The sequence below is a fragment of the Hesperophylax consimilis genome, chromosome 19 (assembly GCF_061612785.1).
Source record: "Hesperophylax consimilis isolate HC1 chromosome 19, BYU_Hcon_1.0, whole genome shotgun sequence".
Lineage (NCBI taxonomy): Eukaryota > Metazoa > Arthropoda > Insecta > Trichoptera > Limnephilidae > Hesperophylax > Hesperophylax consimilis.
This window is the reverse complement of record NC_142854.1, coordinates 25514661-25536312: the sequence shown is the minus strand read 5'-3', so window position 1 is coordinate 25536312 and position 21652 is coordinate 25514661. Positions and strand designations below refer to the sequence as shown.

Below are 21652 nucleotides of genomic sequence, written 5' to 3'. Positions count from 1 at the left end.
TCCATATTGTAGGACAGAGTGCGCCAGTGCATAATAAATATCTTTTAGTATTTTTAATGATACAATATTTCTTAGTCTAAAAAATATATAGATTAGTTTTCTCATTCTGTCTACTGTGGAATTTATTTGACTTTTCCATTTAATGTTATTATCAATAATTATTCCAAGATATTTTATTTCTTTTTTACTACTAATGTTTATACAGTTTGAATTACAGGGTGCGAATTTAAGGAGGCAATTTCTTTCGTGAATTTTTATGTTTAGATTTACATTTGAGTTATTCCCTGTTAGGCTATAAGGTATAAAATGGGTTTTTTCGACATTCAAAGTCAATAAATTTTCGTCAAACCATAGTTTAACGATATTTATTGCATTATTAGCTGATACTACGACCTCATTCCATGAATTTCCTTCAATAGTTATAACTGTATCATCTGCGTAAGATATGATGTTTCCAATGATTGGGAGTTGAAAAAGTTCATTAACATATAATATAAAAAGTAAAGGTCCCAAAACAGTTCCTTGTGGAATTCCAAAATCTATATTTTCTATTTCACTTAATTCGTTGTTTACTTTAACCTGTTGAGTTCTTTGATAGAGATAACTTTTTAACCATGTTTTAGCTTTGCCAGTAATTCCTATATTATTTACTTTATTAATTAATTTTGAATGTGAGACACTATCAAAAGCTTTACTGAGGTCAATGAATATACTTAAGCATTTTTTGCCTCTATCTAATGTTTTGTAAATAATCTTAGTTAATTCTGCAATTGCGTCTTGTGTGCTAAGTTTATCTCTAAAACCGTATTGACTAGGGTTAATACTTTTTTGGTTATCTGTATAATCAGTAATTTGTTTTTTTATTACTTTTTCGTGTATTTTTGCAATGTTGGATAATAAGGATATTGGGCGGTAATTGTTTACTTCTTTTGGATCTCCGGATTTATATACTGGGATTATAATGGCTTTTTTGTAGTTAGACGGGAATATTCCGTATTTAGTACTTACATTAATTATATGCGTAATCGGTTTGGTTAGAAAATTGCAGTATTTTTTCAAGATTTCTGTAGTTATACCGTCGTATCCTGGCGCACTACCATTTTTAAGTGATTGTATTATGTTTTCAATATTTTTTTCTGAAGTCGGTTTAAAATTTGAAAGATTGCTATTTGTTATTTTATCTTCATGTATGTCATCAGGTTGATAATTTTGGTCAATTTTATATGCAAGTTTTTGACCGACGGTAGCGAAAAATTTGTTGAAAATATTTGCGCACATTTTTGGTTCACGGATAGCATTTATGTTAGTTCCATTATTGTTTATGACATTTATTGTAGACTTATTTTTATTATTTTTATTCATTATTTCATTTATAGTGTTCCATGTTTTTTTAGGGTTTTCTTTTGTGAGGATTATTTTCTCCCTGTAATATTTTTCTTTTGTGTCTTTGATAATTTTAATGAGTTTGTTCCGGAATATTTTGTATTCGTTTTTTACTTGGCTACTGGTAGGGTTTTTTTTTGTGTCTATGAAAAGTTTTTCTTTTTTCCGGATAGATATGAGTAATCCTTGCGTAATCCATGGTTTGATTTGCCTTAATTTAGAACTTGGTTGATTATTTATAAAGGTTGTACAGTCTGCGATATGAGCATTTAAAGTTTCTTCAAAGAAGTTTGCGCACATGTCTGGGTTTTGGCAATTTAGTATTGAGGACCAAGATTCGTTACTTAATTTATTGTTTAATTTTACATTGTTCAATTTGGAAATTATGTTAATATTTTTTCTAGAGTCATTTAATCCTAAGTTTTTATTGAAATCATAAATAAAAATATTTGTATGGTGATCTGTTATATCATTTTTCCATATAATAGATTTAATTTTTTCTGTGTGTTTAATATTGCTCCATATGTGGTCCAGGCATGATGGCGATTGGTTTGCAAATTCTCTTGTGAAATTATTTACACATGATATAAAGTTCATTTCATTCATAGCATTTATATAATCTAATTTATTTTTACAGTGGTTATTAGGACCAATATTAATATTTAAATCACCTATTACGATACAATTTAGATGGTTTTTGTTACATAGTATTTTTTTTAATTCTTCTATAAATAAAGGTACATCAGAACTGTGTGTTCGATATATTGCGATTATATTGAATGGCATATTATTTAAAACAAAATTTAATGACAAACAGTTTGCTTTGCATATGTGTATTTCGGTAATATTGATATCAGTAAATTTTTCTTTAGCGTATACTACAATTCCACTATTTTTATTAATCTGATAATTTGTATTGTAATTTTTGTAGTTTGGGATGATTGGTATATTTATGTTTGCATGTATGTGCGCCTCGGATAGTATTATGAAATCTGGCTGTGAACATAATGTATTTAGGGATACCAAAAGTTCATCCATGTTTTTATTTATACTTCTAATGTTTAGGTGCAAGATTGTTAGTCTATTTATTATATTGTCATAGATCTTATTGCATTCACTGGCTGCTTCACATACGTATTCTTCTATATTTAGATTTTTATCAATTTCGCTTAAGTTAAAATTTTCCATTGTATTTATTTAGGTGTGATAAAATATGTATATAAAATTCTACGAGTAAATGAATAAGTAATAATGCTCATAATTAGTGTAACACTATTCTTGCTCGATTTCAGTTCATATCTAAAATTGTAGGTTTTGATTTTTTCTATAAGATTTATTTTATGTTTAGATAATACTCGGAGACATAGTGAGTGTTTGTTTAATTGACAGCAATAATTAATTTGATTCGTTCTTCTTTTTATAATAATTACAATAAAAAAAAGCGTTTGTAAGAATATATCAATAGTACAAGTGAACATATAGTGTAGAGATTTATTGCATATAGAATATTGGCAGCATGATATATGGATTAGTAATGTATATAATAATAATTTTGACAAATTAATATATCTATAATTAGACTTTAGTATTCTGTAATTTACTAGCATTCGATAAATGCAGTTGTGGATTGTTATTGTATTTTCTATTTTCTGGTAGGAATATACAAATGTAGAACGTAGATGTAATGAATTGTAAAAATAAACATAAAAGTGTAGTAAGTAGAGATGTGTTATCATGAAGAAAATATTTAGGTTTTTTATCTTATATATAGAGAATGATTTAAATTTTTTGGTTTTAAATACATATATCCTGACTTTAAAGTATGTAGAATGATGAAAGATTTGTCGGTTTTTTAATGTATAGACTATATTATTATTATTTTTTATAGCTTGTGGATATTCAAAAGTACATGCGTATTTGTAAGACATTGAGAATAGATATGAAATATTTTTATAGACATCATTAAAATTTATAACAATATTCCAGAATGTACGAGTATTTAATAAAGCGTGTTTTATTTAAATAGATACAAATGTCTAAAGTAGCATTTAAAGAAAAACTCTATTTTTTATATCTATGAAAATTTAAATAACATATTTCAAAAGTCAATACTGATATTTAAAATGTTTTTAGGGTGATGTTCAACTTGTCCAAGTGGCAGATACCCCAGATGTAGCATACGACATGTGCAAAACAGTCGCACCAAACTGCTTCTATGGAGGAGATGTCTCAGAGACTATCGAAGGGAGAGTCTTCACAACATCCTGGACGACAGTTTCGAATGGACAACCATCAGGAAACACCAACTCAAAACTGGAAAACATGTCGGTAGACGATTCAGAAAATAGTGGAGCATCAGCAATAGAAACATCAATAAACGAAGGAAATTATTCTTCGATTGGTACAACTATTTTTGGACACTCTCAAAATTTTACAGTTGAAGGAGTCGAAACCAATTCAGGAGATACTGGAAGAATCCAACAAAGTTTTGGAACTAGAATCGAGAGGAATGTCACGAGAAGAACTAATGGAGATCTTGGAGCTTACGAAGAAGACCTTTTGGAAGAGGCAGACTACGATGAAAATTCTGTGAGACCCATTGTCGTTTCTAGACCGTACGTAGGAGGAAGGTATGATTTAGGGAGAGGCTACACTGTTGCTGGTGGATCAGTTTCTGTTTCTGAAACTGGAGGTGGAAGAAGTGGTAAGTAAAATAAATTTAAAGTAAATCAATTTTAAACATTTGTCATACGTCTCGCTTTACTAAATCATTTTGCATCCACTTATAATCATAATGTTACTCCAAAGGCTTTCGCTAATAATCCCCAAACTGATAATCCTATAAATATTTCTACTATTTCAATTTCCAAGGAACAGATAGAAAAAATAATTAATGATGTCTCATGGTCGTTGGGAGAAGGATATGACAAAATACCATCTTACTTTATAAAAATGTGCAGCAAGCAATTATCTAAGCCTCTCCTACTACTTTTTCAATCATCACTGAAAGAAGGCATCTTCCCAGACCGATGGAAATGTGCTCTCATTACACCAGTATTCAAATCCGGCTCTAAAAACGACGTCCAGAACTATCGGCCAATTTCAAAACTACCTACCTTCAGTAAGATTCTTGAAAAGATTGTTCACGAGCAACTCTATGACTGTGTTAAGTCTGTTATAACTGATAATCAACACGGCTTTATGAAAAAGAGATCAACTGTATCCAATCTTGCAGTATTCACCGAACATATTTCAAAATCAATGGACAAACGAATCCAAGTGGATGCTTTATATATACTGATTTCTCCAAAGCATTCGATAAAATCGACCACAGCCTATTATTGTCCAAACTTCTAGCTTTAGGAATACACGGTAATTTGTACCGATGGCTAGTTTCATACCTAAACGGACGCTCCCAGATAATAGCAGTAAACAGTTTCAATTCTGAGATTGTCAATGTACCTTCAGGTGTCCCTCAAGGATCTCACCTGGGACCGTTGCTTTTTACTTTATTTATCAATGACATTGTAAAATGCTTTAAGCATGCTAAAGTTTTACTTTTTGCTGATGAAATGAAAATATTTCTTTCTATTAACTCTATTACTGAATGTTATAAACTGCAACAAGATCTTAATAGGCTTAATGATTATTGTACTGTCAACTATCTCCACATGAATACTGCCAAATGTTATGTAATAACCTTTACAAAAAATAAAAATAAAATTGAATATAATTACCATATTACAAACAGTCAACCACTCAATAAAGTCAATCAAATTCGAGACCTCGGTGTACTGATTGACGACAAACTTTCATTCAAGGCACATGTGGATAAGATTGTCAAGAAATCATTGAGCATGTTAGGATTTTTATTCCGTATTGGAAAGGAATTCAACAATATCCATACACTCAAAATTTTGTATTACTCCTACGTCCGTAGTCATCTTGAGTACGCTTCTGCCATATGGAATCCTTTTTATAACATTCACACAAAACGCATTGAAGCTGTTCAAAGAAAGTTTGTACATCACTTCAGGAGACAATTACGTTATTACGATATGGAAAGCTCTATCAAGCACTACGGACTTAAAACATTAAAAAGCAGGAGAGACACTGCGGACATGATTTACTTACACAAAGTCTTGAGTGGTCATATTGACTGTCCAGCCCTTTTGTCATCAATCAATATTAGAGCCCAAGTAAGAAAACTAGAGAAAAATCATTGTTTCATATCGAAATTGCTTCAACGAGTCTCAGGCAAAATTCTTTCTTACTAAGAACTTGCAATAATTATAATAAAACTTATTTTGATGCTGATATCCTGTCGTGTACCTTAGGAGCTTTTAAAAAAATTGTTAACAGAGTATTGTAATAATTAACCCTTTTCTAAATTTAATACATTACATTCATCATTTATTCATTATCACTCTTACATATTATTTGTATTTAATATCAAATGTACGTGTGTGTATGTATGTATGTATGCATGTATGTATGCGTATGTATGTATGCAACTATGTATATGTATGTGTGTACGTATGTATTTATATGTGTATATGCATGTGTATGTATATATATGTATGTATGTGTTTATACGTGTATATATATATAAACATTTTCTCTTATTATTTCCTTGTTTTTAACATTTCTTTGTTTTTAACCTTTCTTTGTTTTCTTTGTTTGTTTATTGCTTTTTAACCTTCTTTATCTTTATTGCATGATGTGAACATTGGTTATTGGGTTGTAACCTAATTCTATTACTTATTTTTTCTCTCTCTCTATGCATGTTATGTTATAAACCTGTTAATGTTCCTAATAAAAAAAAAAAATAAAAAAATAAAAACTATATCTGTCACCAACTGAAACGTCCTCAGGTATTCACGTCTTTACATCCTCACTGATTTACTATTTTTTTTCGGGAGTGCCTATTGTAAACTTTTAAATTCAAATACAAAACATATTGTTATCTCTTTCTATCAATGTTTAAATCAAATATCTCACAGTAATACAAAATGAGATGGCGTGACTTCCATAAAGCCCGTGTCAGTCTGGGAAAAATATTTTGAAATTTTAGCAAATAAATCCTGTTATAAATTGGCGCCCAACGTGGGGCTTTTATAAAGAAAAAACTGTTGTACGACTCATTTTCCATATGTATTAAGTTTATTGTCATTATTATTAATTTGTGTCCATGGTTATAGCCCAAGAAGAAGACTATCTAAGAGGAGAAGCTACCAAAAGTGGATTTGAGAATAGAGGTGTCAATTCTTCTGGAAGTTCTTATAATGTTTCTGGAGGTTACAATATTATTGGATCTAGACGACCCGGGGTAAGTTTTTATTTTATTTTATTGGTTTGTTTGAATAAATAACAGCTATTGATTGATAGTAATGATTAGTATAAAGTATTTCTACTTATGAGCCATGTTTTCAACATATATCTGAATCTATTTGGGAATGTACAATTTTTTGTTACTTGGCAACATGTTGAACATTTTAGGGGCGGTATATTATAGCGTTCGCTTTCCATGTGTATTGCTTTATTTTGGAACAAGCATACTTTCATTATTTGTGAACCTAGTGTTGTATGTTTATATCCCAATTTATTTTTATAATCAGAGTCACATACATACTGAATCAATATGGTTTTCCATAGTAAAGACTGCACAGGCAAGATATTTACGTTTCAATACAATAACGAAATGTTACGTCTCTGTGAAAAATAATGCATTTATAGAGAGTGTTGATTATTTCCTGATTTGTTGTAATCATCCTTGAAGAATCCTCATTTCTGTCACATTTGACCGTGTCGTGTCTCAGAAATGACTTCCACACTTCTAACTACTGAAGATAATACACACTAGAAATTCCTTCAGTGTAGATCTGAATAGAAACCCATGTCGCCACAGACTTAGAATATTTTGGTTCTAGCTCATTTTGCACAGTTTCAATTTGTTAAGCAACACTCTTGCCATAAGTCACATCAAGTGGATCGCTACGTTTGGTGATTCGGGGTGCTGGCAGGGGTGCCTTAGTTCATGGGGGTGAGGTTTGTATGGGTCTCGGCGTTGAATGCAGGAGAGACTGTTTGAGGAAAACCATTTGACCTCTCCAGCCAGACTCTCTCTCGATCCCCAAAAAGACCCTCCACAGTCCACTCACCATCCCACAACAAAAAGTTGGCGGTAGGTAAAATCATAATGGTAAGGAGAAAAGTCCTTAACTACGAATCCGTATGCCGCGGGTTCGAATCTCCGAGTGCAAAATAATTTTTTAATTCAATTAAATTTTATATTTTACATGTTATAATTTTTCCAGTTCGGCAGTGGTGTGTCCGGAGGGAGCGGCACAATATCAACTGGAGAACTGCCCGTGACTCCTCTCAATGGTACCAGTGGCTCAACACCTGCCCCTGATTCAGACGGAGATGATTATGACGGAGAGATTGAACCGACTACTACGGAGAACTCAAATGTTAGTTACATCTATTCATTTAAAGAAGAGTGTCTGTGGCGGGAGGCGAGGATTTGATTTTTAAATTTTAATCTAGAATTTTATTCGGAGATTGGTGACCTTTTTAAGACTTTACCTTAAAAAAACGCCTTTTTAGGCGTATATATAAATAAATAAATAACACAAAAGGTAACTGTCAACAGGAGGTTAAAAAAAACACCCCATCCCTAATTCTGCTTTAACCACTCGATCGATTGGTGTAATACACACACATTATGTATACATTTTCCATATTATTTAATTAATAGTATTTCTCAAAATATTTATATGAAAACATATGACACTGCTTACTACGGTTTAAAGCCAATGAATCCAATTATATTTAAAGCCAATAAATCCAACTAGATTTAAAGCCAATAAATCCAACTAGATTTAAAGCTAATAAATCCACCTAGCTTACTGTGGTTTAAAGCCAATAAATCCACCTGGACTCATTAGCTTGAAACTGCTTACTGTGGTTTAAAGCCAATGAATCCACCTAGACTCATTATCTTGAAACTGCTTACTGTGGTTTAAAGACAATAAATCCACCTAGACTCATTATCTTGAAACTGATTACTGTGGTTTAAAGCCAATAAATCCACCTAGACTCATTATCTTGAAACTGCTTACTGTGGTTTAAAGCCAATGAATCCTCTTAGACTCATTATCTTGAAACTGCTTACTGTGGTTTAAAGCCAATGAATCCTCTTAGACTCATTAGCTTGAAACTGCTTACTGTGGTTTAAAGCGAACGAATCTACTTAGATTTAAAGCCTATTAATCTACCTAGATTTGAAGCCAATGAATCCACCTAGATTAAAATCTATTGATTCCACCCAGATTTAAAGCCAATAAAACCACCTAGATTAATTGGCTTGAAACTGCGTACTGCGGTTTAAAGTCAACGAATCCACTTAGATTTAAAGCCATTGAATCCACCTAGATTTGAAGCCAATGAATCATATTTTTTGGTTTTATATTGGCGTATTTTATACTTATTGATGAAATTTAGCAAACTTCAAAATAAGAGGGAAATGACTGTCTACATCTGATTTTGCACACTTGACGTTCAAAATAAGAGGAAAATTACTGTCTACATCTGATTTCGCACACTTGACGTTCAAAATAAGAGGAAAATTACTGTCTACATCTGATTTCGCACACTTGACGTTCAAAATAAGAGGAAAATTACTGTCTACATCTGATTTCGCACACTTGACGTTCAAAATAAGAGGAAAATGACTGTCTTCATCTGATTTTGCACACTTGACGTTCAAAATAAGAGGAAAATGACTGTCTTCATCTGATTTTGCACACTTGACGTTCAAAATAAGAGGAAAATTACTGTCTACATCTGATTTCACACACTTGACGTTCAAAATACGAGGAAAATGATTATGTTCATCTGATTTCTAAAAACTCTGTGTAGATCTGGCTATTTATTGATTCTGTAAACAGCGAAACTTCAAGAAAAATGGTATAAATAGATTCTAAGGGAAAATATAACCGAACGTAGTTTTTTTTTACAGCAAGAGGCTCTGAAAGAAATTATTTTTCGTAATACTTGTGGATGCTGTGTAGGGGGTGTTTTAAGGTACAAAGGAAGGACAGGAAAATCTAAAAGGAAAAAAGGTATGACAGGTTTATAGGAGTCTGGGTGTCACTGGGTTTGGAAGTGAAGAACCAAGGCAATGGTTCGAGAGATTACGGCAAGAGTAGCCCAATTCGGCCGCCAAAACCTGGACAAAACTCACCCCATGAACCCGTGCACCTCTGCTAAGTAACCAAGCGTATCGAGGTACTTGGAGTGACCTGTGTTAGAGGTGTTGGTTATACAATTAATAGTTCCCTCCTGAATCTAAATAAATAACAAATCTATTTTATTTGTAGAGCTCCTGGGTGTCAGGCGGACCCTATGCGCAGCCCGACCCCGGGCGAGGCCCCCCCGGTCCGCGCGGGTACCCGGGCCCCCCTGGTAACTCGGGGCCCCCTGGTCCGAGGGGGGACACCGGCCGAGACGGGATACACGGCTCTGATGGGATTTCCGGACCCCCTGGACATGTCTTCCTTATTCCGGTAACAACTAATTATTTTATCACTATGACACTTTTAATTTTTATGTGAGTTAAAGCGGACAAGAGTCGCAACTGCTCCCAATAGTCTGGAGCCAGTGAGACTATAGCAACCCCAATGGTATGTTGTGATGATGAGGGGTAGGAGATGGGAAATAGAAGGTGGGGAAGTACCCAGCTATCAATATGGTCAACCTGCTAAATACGGCCAAATATTGGAAGTAATTAATTAGTACAAGAAACAACAACTATTTACATCGGGGGAGATGTACCGTTTTTTAGAAAGAGGGAACACCAAGCCATGTCTTTTCATTTAGAAGTCTACAATACACCAATACAATGGGAAATCATTACTTGGGTGATGTTGACATATTCAATACCAACTTGGCAAGTTTTGTGGATCATTTAAAACATTTATTTCAACAATACTCCTAAACACATCATGTAAACCTACAAATAAATTTAGTTTTCTGTTTTTGTTTCTTGTGTTTGTATGACTTGTTGCATAGCTTTTATCAAATGTAATTTTATTTTTATTTTTTATGTTTCAAAGTATCTGTCAAATTAAAATTATACTACCAACCATATAAAAGCCCTCTGGGCGTTAAATGAATAAATATGTAAACATTAAATCAATTTGTAAAATTATGTAAAGCGGAAATATCAAGAGGGAGGAGTTAAAATGGATTCAAAAGATTGGACAAAGCGTTTTGCTCAAAAAATTGTTATTAAGAGGAAGCTACAAACCATAAATGTGTATATTCTTGGTATGCTTTATATCGTCACGAATATAGGTAATAGGCATTAAAATCGATTGACAAAATGAGTCTAGAAACGCTCGATTTCAAGCACAAAAGTGGTTTTTATTTATTTATTTTGTAAACAATTTAATAAGAAAGCAAAAAGTTAGTCAAGGGAAACTGTCACAGACAATAAACTTAGTTATAATATTGTATTTTTTAAAGTTGTTTATTTTATGCGTTCATGCATTTCTATTGAAAAACATTTTTTTTTAGTTTACATTTATATTTTTTATTAAGTAATCAATTTGTTTATTTGTATTCTACTCAAGGAAAGCGATAGGAAAACCTTCATTTTATCTAAAGCATATTTTTTGGTATTCATAATATAAGACAATTCGTTATAAAGATTAATCGAAAATAGTTATTTAGCATTAAGCTTCGCGTTAATATTGCTTCGATGGTAAATATAATAATGTATGTATTTTTTGGTTTATCAGTTGACAGGGCAAGGCGGAGGAAACGAGAAAGGTCCCGATGGACAACCAGAAGCAATGCAACAAATGCTTGCACAGCATATTGTAAGTATTAAATAAATATAAAAAAAATCTATTTAGTAATTCATTTAATCAATACATATATTATAAAAGTAAGTGTACAATTTGCTTGCCGCTAGAAGTCAGAAACGAGTCCCGATACGTTCAAGGGAGTTATATGGTGTGGTAGCTCTCTATCCCCCATCCATGAAGAAGGTTCCCGTTTTTACCTGAAGGGCGTACTTTTGAAGATATAAGGGCTGGAAGTTTCGCCCTCTAGAAATTTCTAGAACAGTCCAGAACATTCGAGAGTATTCGAGAGCATTCCAGATCATTTCGGAACATTCTCGAATGTTCGGGAATAGTCTAAAACGTTCGGAAAAGTTAATGATCTTAAAACTGAATTACAGGCCGTTTCCTGATAAACTTTTACTAAATTCGTAATCGTGACAATACATTGGTCTAAATAGTTTGAAACAAAATCATTATCTGCGTCTGTCTGTTTGTGCACTTAGTTCTTCTAAACTATGTACCGGAGTTTGATAGGGTTTTCATTATCATTTAGAGAATTTCTTATAGCTAGTTATTAATATTTGGAAATAAACAGTTGAATTTTATGATTTCTTAAATTATATAAAAAAATACAACCAATACTAGATTTCCTTCTGTGTTAAAAATTGACAGAATAGAACCGAATATAATAGTACGTTTTATAAATGACCAAATATTCACCATACAAATTAAATAGTATATTTTCACTATTTTCTCAAGGTGCGGCTTCAATTCCCGTCGGCGGCATTTATTTTTTCTCGGAAGGTTTTTTCAATTAAGATTTGTGTTTCAGACTAATAATTATTGCTTATAATAATTTGTTATCCTTTGTGCTTCGCATAGAACCTTGTCTTGTAAACATATGTTTACCTTTAATAAATATTGAATATTAATTGATGATTGTTATTTCAGACCTCCATGAGGGGGGCCCAGGGTCCCATGGGGCTCACTGGACCTTCGGGCTCTGAGGGACGACCAGGGGCTGACGGGGCCAAAGGAGAGCCAGGAGATGTCGGAGAACAGGTAAGAAAAACCCTATTTCTAGTTTTCGAATAAACGATTTTCGGCCAAAAATTCGATGAAAATTGTTTCAGTGTCGGCTGAAATCTAGCTTCCATCAGTCAATACGTGCCTAGTCTGGTGCAAATTTAATCAGATCAAGAAAAAATTCTCATCTTTCATAAGTTATATTATTGAATGATTTCAGGGGCCAGCGGGTATGCTGGGGCCGACGGGCCCTCCGGGCAGAGAAGGCCGGCGGGGGAAACCGGGGCGAGACGGGCAAAGGGGTCTCACAGGGATGCCTGGAAACAAGGGCGAGTTGGGCTACCAAGGCCTTCTGGGTAAGTTGTTATTTGGCTAATTCAATGGCTTCGTACACACGGCACCGCAAAACGCATTGAGCCACTCGTAACTAGCAAATAAATCATTCAATTGTGACTACAATAGCGTATTCGGGCCTTAATATTAAATATAATTAATATGATTAATATGATATGTTTATCCAGGTTTACCCGGCGAAAAGGGGGAGAGAGGTGCCCAGGGGGTGATGGGAGAGCAGGGCCTGCCAGGGCACGAGGGCTCGCAGGGGGAAGACGGGCCTGCGGGGCAACCTGGCCTGCCAGGGGAACTTGTAAGCAATACATTATACCTAAATAAGAGTACATATTATTTACTTAAAAATATATATAACTGTAGGTATCGTTCATGTTCTTAAATATTAATAAATTACGACTCGATTTCAAACACAAGCAGAACGTTTTACAAAAGGAAAGTTCGAGATATAATTTCAAGCGCGTAACGTAGGCAATTAACTCGGTATCGGTTTCAAGGTTGCTGATACTATACTGTCGAGTTCCTTCATGCTGTCGCTTATATAGGTGAAAAACGTTCTCGAACATTCCTGTTGCTATGGTTACAAATTTTACCAAACGAGCTTCTTGGCAAAGGCCGAAACTTCTAGTATGTTCTATAATGACCCAACCACAAACTCGCTGATTAATCAGGAAAAAAATCTTTTAATTTAATTTTGAAGTATACCCTTTATTGAAAAAGTAGATAAAACTAATAAATCTAAACGAAACACGAAACAGAACAAGACAAAGAAAAAAATAATGGTCATATTTTTGGAAGCTACCTTTTAAATGATTACAAAGTTTCTAATGAAATTGGTTTGTATCCTAGATAGTGTCACGGATAAACCTAGATTAATATTCATTTATTAATTCTCAAAGTACACAACTAAAGAAAAACATAAGCGTCTTATTTTAAATATCACTAAGATAGTCCTGTATCATTACAGACCTTTTCATGGACTTGAAAATGGAGTGAGTCGGTTCCCGCTGTAAGTACGGAACAATATCTGTTTGATACCTAACCGTGCCAGTCTTACTAACAAATTTTCAGTACCTAGCAGCAAATACCAGGCACCTGGAAAAGCTTAATTTTTTGAAAGTTATTGAATAAAAGGTACAATCCTTCACCAGCTTGCGTATGTTTGTGCTCTCAAAACTCGAAACGTAGTCAACCGATATCTCTGAAAATTTCTAAGTTTGTTTTCTTATTATTGCCAGGAGTTTTTAGATAGTTGGTTTGAATGGTAACAAAAATCGGGGACGCTCGAGGAATACTTAAAGCAATATCTCTGCTCCGGAATGTGATACAGAGTAGAATTAAAGTCGATGTAGTGTAGTTTTTTTAACAGTAATAGTGTGGTGTATAGAAGCGAATGGTGGAAGAAGTTGGAGACGCCCGAGAAAGGCAATAGCAATAGCGAAGCATTGTGGGGTCCTCTAGAATTAAAGAACAATTTAATAAAACACGACTTATTTTAAATAGAGCAAAAATGTCTCGACAACCGAGATAAGTAGCATTCAAAGAAACACTATGAATTTTGTTCATCCCTATAGCATGTTAAATAAGAGAACCATAATGTAATTTTCGGAAAGAAGAACTTTAAAACATAAAGTGTTCAAGTGGAGTATGCGTAATGCGGGGTTTTGGATTTAAGGAAACACTTTCCGATATAAGCTTACATTACTACAGGTGATTTTGCACAAAAAACGGCGCTGAACAAATCATCCAAATATTATTACTACTAAAATAGTGATGGCTCCAAAAATGATCCTTGGGGTATTCCCGATTGAAAAGTTACGCAGCTAAAATAATCATAATATTGGTTTATCATAGCTGAACAGAGCAGTTAGAGAAATGAATTACATCATATTAAGTTGAAGACATAATAATGTTGTTCTTTCTCCAAAGGGTCCACGAGGATTCATAGGCCCTAGAGGCTTCCCAGGTCTGCCGGGGGCTCCGGGCGTGCCGGGCTCCGAGGGCGCCGTGGGGCCCAAGGGCGCCCCCGGGCAGCGCGGGGGTCCGGGAGCTCCAGGGCAGTCAGGGCCCGTCGGCCCGGTGGGGGCGCCGGGACCCGCTGGACCCACAGGACCAACTGGGATCCAGGTTTGTACAGTTACCCTTATAATTATAAAATTACTTTTATGCTATTTTATATTGATCTGTTTAAATAATCCACCGCTATAACATATGTGCATAATCTGGATGACAAAATTTAAAACCTGCAATAAACTCTGTACGCTGAATAAAGTAAGAAGAAAAAATAATATCATATTTAAATTTTTTCTGTAAGCTGCATATGAACTTACGAGTCAGTTTTTACATAGAAAGGTTTGAACCTATTATAGTATTCCCATATTTTTTACACGAAAAGGGTTTGAACTTATTATAGTTTTCCCATATTTTTACACAAAAAGAGTTGGAACTTATTATAGTATTCGCATATTTTTTACACAAAAAGGGTTTGAACTTATTATAGTTTTACCATATTTTTTTACACAAAAAGGGTTTGAACTTATTATAGTATTTTTATGTTTTTTACACAAAAAGAGTTTAAACTTATTATAGCATTCCCATATTTTTTACACAAAAAGGGTATGAACTTATTAAAGTTTTCCCATATTTTTACACAAAAAAGAGTTTGAACTTATTATAGTATTTCTATGTTTTTTACACAAAAAGAGTTTAAACTTATTATGCTATTCCCTTTAAATACAGGGTTTTCCAATAAGAGGTGTTATTCTGAATAGCCCGCTATTTCGGTAGATGTTACTTTTGAAGCTGTCATTTTTTGACATTTGACAAGTAAAAACTACGTCATTAATAAAAATGGAACGATACACGCTTTAAAAATGCATTGAAATTATTAAAATTCACTTGAGTGAATCAAATGCAAATCATCTTGAGTGATGAGGCCCATTTCCACCTCGGTGGCTTCGTCAACAAGCAAAATTGTCGCATCTGGGGCTCGGAAAACCCGAGAGTTATTGTTGAACATTTTTTTTATAATGACACGAACACATGGGCAAAATAAGATGCGCTCTACGCAGCTTTAAAATATTTCTCAAAACGTCAAATAGAAGACAATTCTTTAGCCAATTTTAAAATGTCGACCATCACCACAGTGGTAAAGTGTGTATTTATTTATATAGAAGTGGTACCGTTTAAGCGCGCCCAAATGAATGTGGTTTTCAGCGCGTAGTTTTGTTGTAGCCATCAAGTACCGGATATAAAAAGCTATTAATCTTTGCCCCATCGTTTTTATTAACATTCATGGGGTTTTTGTGGATTTCAATTGCCTCTGTAATAAGGCATGCTCGATGCCTTTTGGTTCTTCTTAGGACTTCAGGAACAAATCCAAATTAATGGAGGGAAGTGTAATTGCTAATTGACTTTATTTTTCAGGGCCCGCCAGGAAAACCTGGATTACCCGGATTGCCTGGAACGGACGGTGCACCTGGAAACCCAGGAGCGCAAGGATCAGCAGGTCCTAAGGGCGAACAAGGACATCCCGGACAACAGGTAAAAATACCTCTCATGCGCAGTTATTACCCTATTTGCTGAAAAAGAAATCAGAAACTCAGAACGGGTATTTGGCGGGACTACAACGGAAATTGGAACTGACAGAGGTAGGTTGATAATAGACCGTATGCTAGAAATGAGATCTCTAACGTGCGTGTATCTGAAACTTTGTATGACCGTGCTAAAAATAAGAAGATCACGAATATAATATGTGTATATAATATAATATGTACTTGATCTTCATTGTTGTTATTATTTAAATTTAAATTTGCGAATCTTTTGTGCGGTTTTATTTCGATTCCTGTATAATAATGACTATCCATTTAATAAATAAAGATTCGAAATTTTAAAATTGGAAATTCATATGTCATTCGGCATATATTCTGGTCTAGTAATGTGTAATTTCTAAAAATATAGTACTATAGGATTCATATGTTTTATACTGATTAAATGTAGAATTTCTAACTATACAATTGTAAATGTTCTCCAAAATGCCCTGGAAAGAATCTCAGACTAGTGATGTCCCGAAAGAAACCATTCATCTGTTCTGAATGCAATTACTAATGTTATCCAAATTGACCCTGGTAATAAATTACATCTTTGCGATTCTTTCAAGGATAAAGAAACCATCCTGTCATTTCGAATGCAATCAACAATGTTCTCAAAATTTGTTTTGACAGCATCGCCATTCCATTGTAAGAATATTATGTACTAAATACACAATTTGGCTGTCCTGAAACGGGAATCCTTCCCAGTTGGACAGGCAAAGGTTCATTTTGTTTTGTATTGTTTGTAGTTTATATATATATATATACAAAAATAAAATATAATATAAAATAAAATAAAATGTATTATTATTTTTCAGGGTACAGTTGGTTTTCCAGGCAGCAGGGGTCCCAAAGGAGACGATGGGCCCAGGGGACCTATGGGGGACAAAGGAGACAGAGGATCGAGAGGTTCAGTTAAATATTTTTTATCAATTTGATACTGCAGGAGTCAGACTATGGTCGTGGCTCCGCACTTTGTTGAAGAATCATGCTGATGTCAGTAGATGTCAGCCCTTCCAAGGTACAGAGAAATGACAACACTTCGATTATGCGTAGTTTGTTTACTGACTAATATCAATAAAATTATCACACCATTGTTACTGCTGAAACTTCATCGTCCTCTGTAAACTAGATTGCTTCATCAGCTGTCTTGGGAAATTCTTCCATCTAGGTGATAGGAAGGAAGCCGCCGGTCTTTACCCAGTGAAGTCTATAAATAAGTATATTGTTGGACACTGGCTTCTTGAGTTCGTTGAATTCGGTATAAAGTACAAAGTGCATCGATACTCATCTATTGACCTCACCAACAAACTAAAACCATACATAAGAAAAAAAATATCTGTAATATACAAAAAAATTCTTAATAATTTGTGGCTTTTTAGGTTTGGATGGAGAGAGAGGTGAACTTGGACCAAAGGGAGATAAGGGTGTTCTTGGACCACTAGGAATTCCTGGTCTAGAAGGCCCCGAGGGACCAAAGGTATAAAATGCAGTGACATACAAACCTATAGACATGTTATTGTTTTACAAAATTAACGCTAAATGTGGCAAGTAACAAACACCATCCCATTTGAATTTCATAATCATGGTGAAATACAGTTTTGTGTGCAATTATAGGCCTATAATTGGATCACGAAATTCGGCCGCAAGGCACTTCTTGTGTCCTGTAATCAGTGTTTTCTTAACCTTTCAAATTGACACAACTACTTGGGAAGCTGGTTAACATTTAGTTAGATTTGGGAACTGACTTACCCCTGGTCTTCTGAAACATGTCTTGTCAGAGTACATGTAAACTTTCCTGGTTCTCTTAGCACTCCATTTGATAAGATATGATATTATAATGACTCCGAATCCAATATAATGACGCCTGTAGAATTTTATGTGGATACAGAAGATACGTTATCATGTTCATCGAATTAGGACTAAATGGATTTGCTGGCCTGATGAGACACCGGGTCACTGGAGCCAGGATGCGGCTAATGGCCTCCGCCAACACGTTGGTGACCGCAGCCTACCAGCACCAAGTGCCACTCCTGAGTGAGCGCTGGGCCCAAGCCCTATATAGTTGTCCTTACCCTACATAGTTGTCCTTAATTGATCATTTTTTTATCTATATGGGACGCGTGGGATTGTACTAACCTCCCCACATCCTGGAATATATTTTTTTATATAAATTGTGGGTCACTTAACGTGTACACCGCACAGGTTGTCTTAATAGAATTACGAGGTATCGAATGAAATGTTGCAACTGTCAATCACGTAGGTATTCTGAGCTGTCAAAATTCTTTATTCTATGTTTTTAACCTAATGTACTTCTCTCAATTTTCTTATTGACATCACAATTGAAAATTTTCCTCACACACGATTCCTACAGATATAGAATTGTTGCAAATGTGAGTCAATAACAACAATTGCACTTGTCTCCTGAGGTGGGTGTGTCCTGTCAATAGACCTGCTAGCTTCCTCGGTGACTCTTTTATCTATAACTGAGTCGTTTTTACTTTTTTTCTTTTACGATACAGTCTTTACGTGCTTTCGATTGTCTCATTCCGAATGCTTTCTCCTATTCTGGAGATGAACTTGGGATTTGACCAATTCATTGTGAATTTTCTAATAATCTAACACTCGTACCACCCATTAAAATGTATTGAGTATTCTAGGGTTACGAAGGACCTCGAGGAGAAACCGGCACTGCAGGGCCTGCGGGTGAACGAGGAAAGACAGGATCACCTGGGGCCCAGGGCTATCCAGGACCTACTGGAGATAAGGGTGACAAGGGGACCTCAGGGCCCCTGGGGCCTTCCGGCGATAAGGGAGAATCGGTATTTATATATTTTTTAAATATACATCGTGTTTATTTTAATTGTGTACAAAATTGTATTAATTAACATATATTTATTTTTTTTATTTTCAGGGTCCTAATGGACTTCAAGGAGAACGGGGTGAAGTTGGCCCAAGGGTAAGATTTATTTATTAATTTATTTACAGTACGAAAAGTATCTTAAAATACACAAATTAATCGTTTTTACAAAAAAGATTAGGAAACAAATATGCAGTGTAAACTTACTAATATGATTCAAATGAACTGAAATTTACAATTAGGCTATAGAAAATATTATATTATTTTTTAATTTAATTTTATTTTTATTATTTCTTTCTTATGTTTCAAAACTGTCATTAAAATTCTACCACCTACATGTAAAAACCCTCTGGGCGTTAAATAAATAAATAAATAAAAACAAAATGCAAACTTATAACTGTTTTTAAAAAAATATGTTTTTTTAATTTTTTTATTGGTTTTCAAGCTACAATCCCGTTAAACTGCAATAAAGCAGTTTGTCAACAGGATGTTAATGATCAATTACATACATACACACATAATATTATTACTATAACTATACAATTAACACACCTAAATTAATATAAACTATCTCTATTTAGTAACCATTGTTTCAGCATATATCTCAATCTATTTGTAGAATCGCAATTTTATATATATTAATGGGTAACATATTAAGCATTTTTGTCACGATAAATTCTAGGGTTCGCCGTCCGTATTTATTATTATATTTTGGAACAAGCATTCCTTCATTCTTTGTAAACCTTGTATTATATTCATGTTCCACTTTCCTTTTATAATCAGACTCAGATATATGTTTATTTATTTATTTATTTATTTATTATTTTATTTACGCCCTAATGGGCTTTTACATGAAAATATACATTTACATTGATTACAATAATTGAACATAAGAAGATAAATGGAGTTAATTGTAAGAAAGCAACACATATAATAAAATTTTGTGCAAATTAGCAAAACACTAATAAGATGGATTCAATATAAAATATACCCAAGCATGAAATAGTAAGTAAAAGAAAGTTCAACATAAAAAGTAAGTAAGTGGGTGTGTTTAAACCCAGTATTAATTGTGAGTTTAACAAATCGATAAACCAATATAAATTAGAGTGTAACTTACTCGTGAGGTAAAGAACATTATAACAGAGATTTAAAAAAAAAAAAAAAAAAAAAAAAAATAACAAAATAAGAGTTGCACCTGTAAAAAGCAAAAACTAATAGAATTTAGCAATATCGACATGAATAAGAAATAATAAGATCTGAGATGGAACATAGTGTTATGTATAAAAAGTAGTTAGTAGGTATATGCATACAATTATAAGTGTATAGTAGAGCAAATAAAAAACAAACAAATATGGATATAATTTACTTGAAAGGTTTCGAATGGGAGAAGATGTAATAAAATTATTAAAGCTATAAAAGTTAATTATTAGCCGATAGAATCGAAATAAGTTGCCTTTTAAAGCACACAAAATTGTCAAAACCAAACATATCTATAAGTTCACAGTATTTATTCGCAAGGTTGTGAATTCTAGGAATTGGTGAAAAAATAGAATAATTAGTGTTGAGGTTCTTGTTAAATTTAAAAGTATCTTTACTGTGAGTTTGCCTAGCAGGAACATTAATGCAAATAAGTTCCAACAAATTAGGGCTGTCAATTAAAGATTTAATAATTTTGAATAAAAATAGCAAATCAATTAACACTCTTCTATCAGATAATTTAAGAAGTTTAGTTTCAGCAAGCAAGTTATTGTAATTTATAAATTCGATTGGAATTTTCATTTTAAAATTAATGTACCGAAGGAATTTATTTTGTACCTTTTCTAATGATTGAGAATGGACCTTGTAGTACGGTGACCATACGGTGGAATTGTATTCTAATTTGCTTCGTACTAACGAGCAATACAGATGTTTTAATGTTGACATACTTTTAAAATTTGCTCCCATTCTCAAAATAAAACCTAGTATTCTCATCGCATCGCTTGTTATTTCATCGATGTGTTCGTTAAACTGTAGACTCTCGTGGAATATAACACCAAGATCACGAATCTGTGATACACGAAGAAGATTAGCACCATTCATAAAATAGGAAAAATTAAGTGGATTTTTGCCTTTGTAAAAACTGATAATCTGGCATTTACCTAAATTTAGTTGCAAATCATTGACAGAACACCACGCACATAGTTTATTAAGGTTCAACTGCAAAATTGCGCGATCGTCATCGTCTTTGATTATTCTGTATATCTTCAGATCGTCGGCAAATAACAGGACTTTAACATTAGTAAAAATATTAACAATATCATTGATAAACAAACAAAATAATATTGGGCCCAAGTGAGATCCCTGTGGTACTCCGCTCGAGGCAGCAAATGTATAAGAAGTAAACGAATCTATCTTGACTGCTAAGTACCTTCCTAATAGATAACTCTTAAACCATTCCAACATGCTCCCTCTTATTCCCAACAATTTTAGTTTACGTAATAATATTTTGTGGTTTACTTTATCAAATGCCTTACTGAAGTCAGTATATATGGAATCAGTTTGATGTGATGCATTAAGGGCATTAACAATATCATTCGTGTACAATATCAAAT

At 33.7% G+C, this 21652-nt stretch overlaps 1 protein-coding gene across 1 annotated transcript in view; it reads left to right on the top strand.

The window, feature by feature from the left end:
* The window catches only part of LOC149415045 (uncharacterized), a 59950-nt gene that overhangs the window by 18791 nt on the left and 19507 nt on the right, over positions 1 to 21652 (top strand). The window contains exons 6-19 of the mRNA XM_089643435.1: positions 3517 to 4087; positions 6585 to 6712; positions 7701 to 7856; positions 9768 to 9953; positions 11190 to 11270; positions 12189 to 12299; positions 12484 to 12619; positions 12785 to 12909; positions 14541 to 14738; positions 16038 to 16154; positions 17020 to 17110; positions 17584 to 17681; positions 18862 to 19023; positions 19116 to 19160. Coding sequence (XP_089499561.1) covers positions 3517 to 4087; positions 6585 to 6712; positions 7701 to 7856; positions 9768 to 9953; positions 11190 to 11270; positions 12189 to 12299; positions 12484 to 12619; positions 12785 to 12909; positions 14541 to 14738; positions 16038 to 16154; positions 17020 to 17110; positions 17584 to 17681; positions 18862 to 19023; positions 19116 to 19160 — 2205 coding nt within the window. The remainder of the gene's footprint in view (positions 1 to 3516; positions 4088 to 6584; positions 6713 to 7700; positions 7857 to 9767; positions 9954 to 11189; positions 11271 to 12188; positions 12300 to 12483; positions 12620 to 12784; positions 12910 to 14540; positions 14739 to 16037; positions 16155 to 17019; positions 17111 to 17583; positions 17682 to 18861; positions 19024 to 19115; positions 19161 to 21652) is intronic.